Source organism: Pipistrellus kuhlii, unplaced genomic scaffold (assembly GCF_014108245.1).
Source record: "Pipistrellus kuhlii isolate mPipKuh1 unplaced genomic scaffold, mPipKuh1.p scaffold_m20_p_15, whole genome shotgun sequence".
Lineage (NCBI taxonomy): Eukaryota > Metazoa > Chordata > Mammalia > Chiroptera > Vespertilionidae > Pipistrellus > Pipistrellus kuhlii.
The window spans coordinates 13,865,918-13,878,249 of record NW_023425460.1 but is presented as its reverse complement, the minus strand read 5'-3'; the positions used below and the strand labels follow the sequence as shown (position 1 = coordinate 13,878,249).

At 36.5% G+C, this 12,332-nt stretch overlaps 1 protein-coding gene across 1 annotated transcript in view; it reads right to left on the bottom strand.

Annotated features, from left to right (window-relative positions):
* Positions 1-679: 679 nt before the first annotated feature.
* The window catches only part of CTNNA3 (catenin alpha 3), a 1,168,431-nt gene continuing 1,156,778 nt past the window's right edge, over positions 680-12,332 (bottom strand). The window contains exon 17 of the mRNA XM_036438342.2: positions 680-1,061. Within this exon, the coding sequence (XP_036294235.1) occupies positions 774-1,061 (288 nt within the window). The 3' untranslated portion in view covers positions 680-773. The remainder of the gene's footprint in view (positions 1,062-12,332) is intronic.

The window sequence follows — 12,332 nt, the reverse complement described above, 5'->3', positions numbered from 1 at the left end:
ATGTGCGGGCGTGTACATACAGTACGATTGAAAGAGTACCCTAATTAAGTTAATAACAATGTACCTGCCTGTATAGTTTAAGTTTAAAAAATTTGGCTCTCAAAAGAAATTTCAATCGTTGTACTGTTGATATTTGGCTCTGTTCTATAATATAATGAGTTTGCTGACCACTGTATTAGGCATACAGAGATGACCATAACATGGCCCCAAATATATGATGCTCATGTTGGTTCCACCTTCAGTGTTTTAACCCTTTGCACTCCGCTGTCCCCTCTCAGGGGACATCAGAATTCTAGCATATCACTCGGATGTCCCCTCTCAGGGGGGACATTGCAGTTTCTTAGTGATTACGGGGAATTGAGTTAATTCAACGCACGTGTCCGCCGCAAAGTAGCGTCGAGTAGCTGGTAGCCAATGTCCAGAATGGTTTGGAGTGCAAAGGGTTAAGTTACTTGTGGCTTAACCTCTAAAATAGGGATGTCGAACTCAATCAGAGAAGGGGCCAAAATCTAAAATCCAGCCTAAATCGTGGGCCGAATGGTTTACTGAACAGTCATAAACTGTCATTATGATGGAAACGCAGTGGAGTGCAGTGATGACAGCTCGGTGCGGGCCACATTGCAAGGCCTGGCGGGACGGATTTGGTCCGCGGGCCTTGTGTTTGACACATGTGCTCTAAAAGATAGTGAATTTACAGTATTAATCAAGTGTGAAATTAAAGCAGTGTGTGTAGCCAGGACTTTTTAATATAGACATGGAGTAAAATAGTGGTTTCAGTAGACCTGTCTTCCTCTAAATTCACTCATGACCTGCACTGGGTGGATTTTTTTCTTTGCGGAGCCTCGTCTGACAGCGGCACACGTTTCTTCTGGCTTCTCTCTTTTAATCAAGGGCTTTTTTGCAGGAGCCTTCATTCTCCACATCACCACCGGGTGCCGGGGCCCGGTGGGACTCTGAATCCGGATGATCTTGGTTGAGGCGATGTAAGACATTTTCACTGTTTGCACTACAGCATTCATTAGGTTTTTGGCCGCTTGGATTAGGGAGGTGACGCTGTCCAGCTGTAGAAGGGAAAAGAAAGAAATATGGGTCAGGAGCGCCATCAGGACTCTAAAGAGATTTAGTGTCGTTGAAATGAATGCATTCATTTTATGTGCAATTATCTAGATCAATCTAGCCATCTATATGTAATCTTTTAAAATGACATGTTAGATTTCTTTCTGTTGGATTTTAGTGAAACGGGTTCTATAAGTAGTAATTAATATTAAAGGTCCAGATGGTCATTACTTTCCTTGTAATGTTTCTCCCTTTGCAGGGGTGCTTCTAGGCCCTTCTGTTACAGACGACTATCCACAATAAGAGTTATATTACATATAAGTAATTGTATAAGAACAACAACTATTAATAAAAATTCCTCCTCTCAGGGAATTGATAGTTTATGATAAATATCATACACACATATAAATGTATACATGCATGAATACCACTTTCATGAAAATTTCCCAGGCAATTTCACCTAAAATGAATCTACATTAAACACAGAACTTTTTAATGTATCATGCAATGTGTTAGTAAAGAAAGCTAAGGCTTTTCATCAAAGTTGGCTTTAAATTCCTAACTTGCCATTTGGTAATTTGGGGAAATCATTTAACCAGTTTCATCCTGGTTTTCTGAAATATTAAGTTGGGAAGAATCTTAATAAGCATTTTCCCCAACTTAATAAGTGTAAAGAACCTAGTAGGCTGATTGCTGAATAGTTAATTATTTTTAAATACTTAAAAATACTTAAATAATCCCATTCTTGTGAAGATGGACAAAATATACTTAAATAATACTTAAATAATCCCATTCTTGTGAAGATGGACAAAATTGCTTAATTATCAAGATGCATTAATGACATTACTAAACAAAAACCTTTTTCCTCACATGATTCCATGTTTAATTATTATGTTGTCTGAGTTGTTCACAAATTAATCTTAGAGGAAAATGGGATGGTACTTCTAGAATCTTGCAAATACCTTATAGCTAAGCCAAGTTGGTTCATTTTTATACAACTAATACCTCTTCCATAATTTCCATTTGTCACGTTGTCATCCACAACCAACTAAGACCGAGAGATAGCCTTCACTATCGCCTCTCTCTGATGTGTGCTGTCAGGGTTTCAACTCAGACAGCCACTCTGTAGTTACTAAAATCCATCAGCAGCTGCCTGGCCTGAGTACTCCACCTTTGCAGCTTGCAGAGTCCCATCTCACTACAGAATAAATGAGAGAAGGGAAGCAGTGAGTGAGGTTATATGCCTGGAGCAGTGGTCTGGCTGGCTGCGCCATAGCGGAAAAAAATTTAATTAGCTCCATTATATGCTAAGCCTGAAATTCTTGAAAAGGTAACAACAAAAAATTGGTAATTTGAAAGGTAGTGATACTTGACAAGTGCACACATCTTTAAGTCTTCATGTGTATTGAATCCAGACATGTAAAATCTGTTCATTGGTAAGATGACAAATGTTGGGCAAACATTAAACAGGATTTCATGAAGCACTCATATATACCATATTTCAGATGACACAGCTTCTAAATCTGTTCCCAACTCAAGAGACACTGGACTTTGAACAGAACAACACACATTGTCATTAACATTGCTCTGTGGGCAGACTGCGGGCTATAATGGATACTTTAATAATTTTCATTAAAAGCCTCCCAGAACTCTTTTGGATTCTAAAGTTGTTTCAGATCTCACTATAGGAAAACAAAGTTTTTTTTTCTGAATGATGAATTAGTATGAATAGTATTGAGGATACTTGGTGAATTTCTCAAACATGAAAATATTTGGTTTACCTGAGGGCTCTGTATTAGCATAAAGCCTTCCACAGAAGGAGGCCCTGCTGTTCAGGATGTCACCAGTGGCTGTGGCTTTCCCAGACTAAACCACATATTCCCCAATCCTCTTCTTGACTCATTAACCTTTGTCAGGTATAGGCTGTATTGCTTTTTTATTTTTCTATATAAATGCTGTGCAAAAACCTGTAGTCTACAGAGGATGTTTAAGTGCAATCTGTGCCTTATCTTCTTGCCTCCGAGAATCAGCAAAGCCCTGTCAGTTCCGTTGTGATGCTGTATGCTGGCTTTTTACAAATGCATTTACTTTAAAAGCCAAACTGGCCACAGCAAACCTCCTCTGGGTGACTGGAAAACTCCTAGGACATAACATCCCCATAGGTGAGCATGAAGACCACCGGTTTTGCAGACAGATTAGGACAGTTGCCAGGAGAATACTGTTACTTCATTTGGAAAGCTCACAAGACATTCCAGGAGGTTCTTCAGGTCTAAGAGCTGTGTGTACTGAGATGCGTGGCTGTGTCTGCTATTACCAACTCGCAGGCCACAGAAGCAATGGGCCCAGGCAAGCCTGGAAAATGGCAGGGAATTTTGCTGGAGGCTCAAGCAGTGGGTCCTACCTACTCACAGCAAGTAACCGCGTAATGTTGTCTGTGAAAAATCATGCATGTCCCTTTGTCAGGTTTACGTCCATGAAAAACCCTTCACAGGGATGATTCAGCAGAATTACTTCTGTGAAATCAATAGTACATTGGAGTAGGATAATGTATCATATTAGAGACTGTTAAACTTATTGAACAAAGTTCTGAATTTCGCAATTCAGTCAATTAACCTGTGCAGGACAAGAATGTTAATTTACTTGAAAGGCCCGATAGAGTAATCAGACTACAAAACCCAGGACCCCAATTTATTTTACTTTATTTTTTTTACCATTACAACTCATTTTCAACTAAAAATTCTTCTAGGCAAATGTAACTTGAAACGTTTACCATAGAAGGAGTCATTTTTCCTAATATCTGATGACATTCCTGTCTGATCCACGTGAAGTGTTCTTAATCAAGGTTTCAAATGAAAATGAAATTGGATTCCAAGGCTTTAAACCTCCTAAGGTTAATATGTAAATATGCATGTGGGTACATATACGCAGCTTCCTATTTCCCTCTCCCTATTCCATAAAGGGGCCAAAGCGTTGAGTAACTTTTCAAAGAGGATGTTGACATAATTTAAAGGCTCGTATCCTAAATAAATCAGAGATGTGTTCTCCTACCATAGTGAGTAGGAAGATAGCTGCTTTTCCTATGTTGGTGACCTGTGTTTATTCATGCAACACTAGTGTGGTTTCAAAATGTCTGAGCTTGCCGGTCTATTAACGATACCATACGTTTCTCAGTACTGTCTATGTCCAAACGTAAATTGGGAAGTTCTGCCTCTGTTTTTGTTGTATTTTTATTTTGAGGATCTAAATGAATACAAAGTAATTATGTTCAGTAAGTTAGCTCTTACTCTAACTGCAAGATGTATTTGTAAACAATCCAAATTACAACCATCTAAATAAGAGTCCTATTCAATATTATCTTTCTACAGGAAGCTTAGTTTATTTTATTGTGGTCTTGCTTCTGTAATATGTACTTTGTGGTTTCAGTAAAGCTACAGTGCAGTTATGTCCAGTTTTAAACATGCTTTCAGACATAAGCTTCAGGTCTATTTAGAGATATGTCTACAACCCTTTGGTACAGAAAAGGAGCATAACAACAATCAACGGTATTTTCTGTTTCCTCATAAAATGTCAACATTTTCTCCATGTGACTAATATACATAGACCATCTGTATTTTTACAAAATCCAACATTTCAATGCCTGTGATGTAAGCTTCCACAACTCTGACAAGCTAGAATGTTAAAATACTATTGTAATAATTTTTTAAAAGCTATTTTAAAATTGAGTTTTAGAAAGAGAGAGGAAGGGAAAGGGACAGAGTAGGAGCATAACCTTGAACAACTGCTTCCTGCAAGCCCCCTACCTAGGATGGAACCCGCAGCCTGGGTATGTGTTCTGATCAGGAATCAAACTGGCAACCTTTTGGTGCACAGGATGACACCCAACCAACTGAGCCACCTTGGCCAGAGCCCTTTTCTATATGGATAGCCAAGAGGAATACTGGGGAGAAAAGACATGCTAGTTTTTCCTTTTATTATTTTCTAAGTTCCTCATCTATATTGTGTCAGAACAGCAGAATAGCTTATACTGTAACACTCTAACACCCCATATTCCAGACACAGCACATCCATCAGATATATGTTTGCATGATGAGGATATGTGTAAGTGAACTTCACTCCCTTTGATGTGAATCTCATCTCCTTGCACCTGGGCTGTCATCTGGGGAAAACACAGCTTCCCAGCCCTGGTGTGAACTGCCATGCCAGCTCTTGCTACTGGGACTCCTGTGGAGACGGAAGTCTGATGATGCCTGGAAAGATGTAGTTCCTGTTCTCTAATCTGGGTAAACTGATACCATGTGTATCCCATGATATTCTTGTGAGTGTCGGTGTCTATCCTAACTTAATGATCTACCAGGGGTCTTTACATTGCAGAGATGCAAGACTAAAAAAAAAAAAAAAAGCAAATATGTGGAGTGTGGCTCCAACTATAACAACAGCATATACAAATTGTGTGCTTCCTATATGTTGGCATTGTTGATGTACTGCAGTGTTTCCCAAACTTTTGACATATGTGTACCCCTTCTATAATTTTCGTAACGCTGAGTACCCCTTGTACTTCATGAGAACATAGAATTAGGCGCAGCTAAGCACGTTGGTGCAGTGCATATCCCCACCAAACTCCGGTGCAACGCGTACCCCCACCAAACTCTTCCAGTACCCCTGGGGGTACGCGTACCACACTTTGGGAAACACTGAATTGTAAAAGAACTGACTCAGTGAGGTAAAGACTTCCATTATCTCCATTTTGTAGACGAGGACCTAGAGTGCTTGGTAGCTTGCAAGCTAGAATTTGAATCCAGGAAGTTTGGGTCAAGTAGTTGGCGCTCTTCTAACCCATTCCACAGCCCTCCCTCAGTAATATGCCTCGGCCAATGTGTATGTATCTTCAGGTATTCTGTAGTTGGAATAATTGCACTAACATTACTATATTGTCTAATTTTTTTTTAATTGACTACCTAATAAATGTTTTGGTAAGGTTTTAGAATTTTTCTAATGCATACTGGTACAAAGAAAAGTGAGTATATCATACTTGGCAAGGCATTTTGTTAAGATGGTGGTTTGATATTGTTTATATTCCATCATATTCTAAGTAGAAAGTTTTAAAAAAAATCTTCATTATTGAAAGTATTTGTCCCCGTTTTTCTCCCACTGCCTTTTTCTAGCCGGCCCCAACGCCTATCCCAGGCCTTCACCAACCTATTGTTCGTGTCCATGTTATCCATACAAGTTCTTTGCTTGATCTCTTCCCACCCACCTAACCTCTTCCACCATTCCTCTCCCACCCACCTAACCTCTTCCACCATTCCTCTGAGATTCTGCAGTTTCTCATGAATCTGCTCGCCAGGTCCATCCATGCTGTTGCAAGTGATAGTAGTTCTTTCTCTTTATAACTACATAGTAAACATACCATTCCATTGTGTAAACATACCATAACTTTTTTATCTACTTATCTGCTGATGGGCACTTGCATTGTTTCCAAATCTTACCTATTGTAATATGTGCTGGTGTGAACATAGGGGTGCATCTATTCTTTCTGATTGGTGTTTCAGGATTCTTAGAATATATTTCTTGAAGTGGGATCTGGGTCAAATGGGAGTTCCATTTTTAATTTTTTTAAGAAGACTCTATACTGTTTTCTATAGTGGCTGCACCAGTCTGCATTCCCACTAGCAGTGTACTAGGGTTCCCTTTCTCCACACCACTATACTTCATTGATTTGTTAATGATAGCCATTCTGACAGGTGTGAGAGGGTACCTCATTGATACCATCATTGTTGATTTAATTTGCATATCTCTGATGATCAGTGACTTTGAGGTTTTGTTTTTTTTAATGTCTCTTGACCTTCTCTATGTCCACTTTGGAGAAGTGTCTATTTAGCTCCTTTGCCCATTTTTAAAATGGTGTCTTCCTTTTGTTAAGTTGTATGAGTACCCTATATATTTTGAAAATTAACCCCTTATTGGGTGAATCATTGGGCTATCTTTTCATTTTGATACAGTCCCATTTGTTTATTTTCTGTTTCCTTTGCCCTAAGAGATGTATCTGTAAATATTATGGCTTCACATCTTACATTTAAGTCTTTTATCCATTTTGAGTTTATTCTTGTGTATGATGTAAGTTGATGGTCTAGTTTCATTTTTTTTACATATACCTGTCTAATTTTCCCAACATTTATTGAAGCTGTCTCTGCTCCATTATGCTTTGCCTCATCATTAATTAAAAGTAATTAAAAGGATAATGCCTTTGGTTGATTTCTTGGGTCCCTGTTCCATTGATCTACATGCCTATTTGTATGCCAGAACCAGGCTGTTTTGAGTACAGTGGCTTTACAGTATGACATGATGTCTGGTATTATGATCCCTCCAACTTTGTTCTTTTTCTTCAATATTGTCGGGGCTATTCGTGGTCTTTTTTGGTTTCATATGAATTTTTGGAATATTTGTCTGTGAAATATGCTGTTGATATTTTAATAGGGATTACATATAGTAGTATGGCCATTTTAATGATAATTCTAACAATACATGAACACTTGTTTATATCTTCTATCTTTTTCAATGTCCTCTAGTTTGCTGAGTTCAGGTCTTTTACCTCAGTGTGGGGGCATGCAGGAGGCAGCTTGTATATCCTGGAAAAGATGATTTCTAATTTTATGACATTGGGATCTGATAATATTAGGATCTGATAATATTAAACTGATTTTCTGTGATTACTAATGATGTTGAATATGTTTACAGTACTTAATGAACATTCACATATCATTTTTAAAGGTTTAAATTTTTTGCCTCATTTTTAGTCTACTACAAATTCTTTGCCAGGATATGTGTGTGTGTGTGTGTGTGTAATTTCTACAGGTCTGATTTTTATTTTTATTTTCTTACTGAATCTTTCCTAAAGTACAATTTACCAAATTTTTTCTTTATATTAATTGGCTACAACAAGTTTACCAAGATTTTCTTAATGTTTGAAGATTTAGATTTATGTTTAAAGTCATGGGTAACTTTGTATTGATTTTTGTTTATAGAGTGATGCACAGTACATTTTTTCATATAGATAACGAGTTCAAGCATCATTTGGTGAAAATGCTTTTCTTTTCCTTTTACCTTGGAACTAGTGTGAAAATTAAATTGACCATATATGTGTGGATCTATTTCTGGACTTTCAATTCTGTTCCATTTCTATGCTTGCTTTTATGCCAGTAAATACTATCTTGAATATTATAGTTTAATATTAAGTTTTTAAATAAAATAGGCTGGCTGGCATAGCAGTGGTTGGGCATCTACCTATGAACCAAGAGGTCACCTGTCTGGATTGCAGGCTCAATCCCCAGTGTAGGGCATGAAGGAGACAGCTGATCAATGAATCTCTCTTTGATATCAATAAAAGTATTTGAAAAAATAAAATATATTAAATTTTAGAACAGCTTGATAAATTTTATAAAAATGCCTGTGGGATGTTGACTGGAATTATATTTACTATGTAGAATAATCTGGATAGAAATGTAGAATAATCTGGATAGAAATGAAACTTAACAACATTGACTCTCAATCTGTGAACATCTTATATTTCCAAGTATTTTGGTTTTGATACTATTGTAAAAGTTATTTTGAAGTTTTCATTTTATGATTTTTCATTAATATACAAAAATACAACTAATTTTTTTTTCTTATTTCTTATAACATTTATAGTCAACAAATTGTCTCCAGGAAGCCTCGGGGGCGAAGGTGCACTTGTTTTTCTTCTCTTGGGGATTATTGTATTCTAATATTGTTCAGTAGTTCTAAGTAACATTTTTTTCAGTGCTGTGGTTGCTCATGATAGCAAGGAAAGATTATTCTCTGTTACTAAACATTGATAGGGAGGGAGCCAATGTTTAGTTTTATGAACTTAAAAATATGTATGTATATTTTTTACATTATTTTGTTGGGTTCATGGGGATTTATAATTGTATTAGTCATTTCAGAAAGGCCTCTTCATCACTGTGAAATGCTTCTTTTTATGCCTCAAATTCTACTTTGTCTGGTAGTAGAATAACTTAATATTTTCTTCAATCATTCATAAAAAAAAATTGGTAATTATTTCAATCGTTTACTTGTCTCTATTTAAAGTATGTCTCTCTAAAGCATCATACAATATATTCTTTACTCTTTTTTTTGTGTGGGGGGGTAATGAAATATTTTATATTCAATTGTCCTTCTTTAGTACCTCCTCAGTTATATTTACATTTTGACTTTTTTGCTTTAAAATATACTTCTGATTTATTAAGATTTAGCATAAATCATTATTTTTGCTACTTTTCTATAATGTTGAATCATAGAAAATTAAAACAAGTATACTTATTCCATTTTTACAATATTATCATCAAATTTCATTTAAGTGTATTGTAGGGCAATTATAATATTACTTTATAGTCAATGTTTATTATTATTTCTCAAATATGTACTTTTTTTCTATTGCATTTATATTTTTCATTTGAAAGAAAATTCTTAAACCTGAATAACTTCCTTAAATATTCCTTTTTGAAAATGCCTGATGGTGAGAAATCCCCTCATTTGTTATTTTTCTGCAAGGATCCTATTGCGGCTTTTTTTCTGAAGGATATTATTATTATTTGTACTGTAGATTACCAGTTATTTTCTTTCACCTTATTAGTAAATATATCATTTAATTTCCTTCGTTATTTCTTTTAAAGTCAGTCATAAGTTTCCATGAATCTCCTTTAAAGCAAACTGGTTTTTCTTCTCTGGCTGCTCTTAAGATTTTAGCTAACTCTTATTATTGTAGTTTTACTATGTTGGTCTTACTCTACCAAGCCTCTTGAAATTTTTTTCTTTGAGTGAGAGAAGAAAGAAAGAATCATCAGTTGATTACATCCTGTATCAAACCTACAACTTGAGTATGTGCCCTGATCTGGAATTGAACTGGCAATACTTTGGTGCATAGAATAATGCTTAACCAAGCTTCATAAATTGATTTCTTTTCAGTTAGGAAAACAAATTTAGGCAATTAATTTTATACAATTATTTCTTTGAATATTGCTTTTGTCCCTCCTTTCTTCTATTTTTTCTGCTTATGCTATGCCTCTTATCTGGCTTTCCAAGTTATTGGTAGAGTAACTGTCTTATCAAAATCCACTGCATTCTAACCAGAAATCAAAATGTTATCCTTTCAGTGGGTATTTAACTTAGTCTAGTTTATCAATTTATCTCTCAGCTTGCTCCATGTAGGATTTTCCTGTGCAGGATGCCTCCTCCAGATGTTCTTTAAATATTTCAGTTTTAAACTCTGTTGGCTTTCTGAGTCTATACCCACTAATGGACTCACAAGACTATAATTACCATTACAAGACTATAATTACCATTACTTTGCTTATGATTCTCAGACTCATTATTACTTGAGCTTTAAAAGTCATCTTTGACTCACCATTCTCCTTCACCAGTTGCATTTAGTGCAACCCTATCAATATCTTTCCTCCTTTACCATCACCACTCTGAGCTAACTTGGACAAATACAATATGTTTCTGAGCTCTGCTGCTGCATTGGTTGCTCCTCTCTGGGTCCATTCCCTAAAAATATGCAAAAATGATCCCTCAAAAAATCCATTTGTTTTACAATACACTGATGGGTTTTCATGGACCTTTAAGATGTATCTTCACTTTAAACTTTTTGTTACAGACTACAAAGCCTTGAATAAGATTTGTGTCTCTTCTTGCTTAGACAACTTCTTGCTTTCATAAAGGCCATCCATATAATGAAATGAAACTAAGATGTTTTAGTGTGTGAATATCCCACATATATCACCTCACCTCCAAGCCTTGTTATAAGCCCTTTCCTCTGCCTGGAAATAATCTCTTCTCATCGGGGAACCTCCTCTTCTTTCCTTAGGTCTCCTGCTAATAGTATCAGTTTCTCAGGAAAGTGGTCCATGATCCTGAGACTAGGCCAGATTGCCTTTTCATATGTTGTTATAGCAATCTTTGTGTCCTCTAACATTTAGTCTCACCTTAAAGGCCATGTAGAAAAAATAGCACTGTCTTCCCATGCTGTATAATTGTTTGAGGCATGCTACATAAGATACTTGGCACAGAAATAAATTATTTAAGAGAATATTTAAATAAGTTATGGAAATATAAGCATAGAAACCATATGCAAAATACTTTAAAGATGGACTATCTCAATTACTCTTTTTCTAATCTGCCCCAAAACAATATTTCCCAGACATCTATACCCAAGCCCCATCAAACAGGTTTTTTGGCATCTAGGAATGGCACAAAAAAACCATGATCAAATGATGCTTCTCAGTATTTATATTTAAAACTCTGTTGAAAGAAATGTTTATAAAATCAAAATTCCCACATTTAGATTAATCTCATTTTTAGTCAATAAAAATGTCTCTTAACCCAAGAATAAAATGATGGTTTTTATAGTAAATAACCTATATTTCTATCCGAACTTCACCGTATTTTATATTTGCAGCCTGGGAAGTTAATTTGCTTCTCTGAGCTCTGTTTTCTTCTAGTGTAACTACAATTAAAATAATTTTCAGGGTAGTTGTTAAGAGTAAGCCTGATAACATTTTTGGTATACTTTGTTCGGGCTTTACACATACTTGTACATAATAAAACTATGGTACTTATAAGAGGTGAGGGATAGTAGTACAAGTCTCTCCCCTAATATATTTTATTGATTTTTTTACAGAGAGGAAGAGAGGTATAGAGAGTTAGACATCGATGAGAGAGAGTCATCAATCAGCTGCCTCTTGCACACCCCCTACTGGGGATGCGCCCGCTACCAACGTACATGCCCTTGACCAGAATCGAACCTGGGACCTTTCAGTCTGCATGCCGATGCTCTATCCACTGAGCCAAACCGGCCTCGGCCCTACACACACAGTTTACATATCAAATTAGCATGAGTCCAGCTCATCATATCAAATTAGCATGAGTCCAGCTCATCATAATTCTTTTAGTAAGTTTTACTGGTCAGGATCCAGTGAGGAAAATAGAAACTACTTCAGGCGTTTCAAACATTAAATTTAATACAGGGGATTGTTATTGTAAGGCAGCCCTCCACTCACCATCAGCATGAACTTGATATCATTTCTTCCGCACTGGAGGAGATAGGAAAGAGGGAGCCATGACAAGCAGCTGAAACACCAAAAGGGGATGATTGCTTGCCAATTGCCTCCCATGGGGTAAACCTGGCTGAAAACCAGCCATCAAAAAACCCTGGGTAAAGAACAGTTCTGAGAGCAAAGTAACTGTGGCTGGCAAAATGA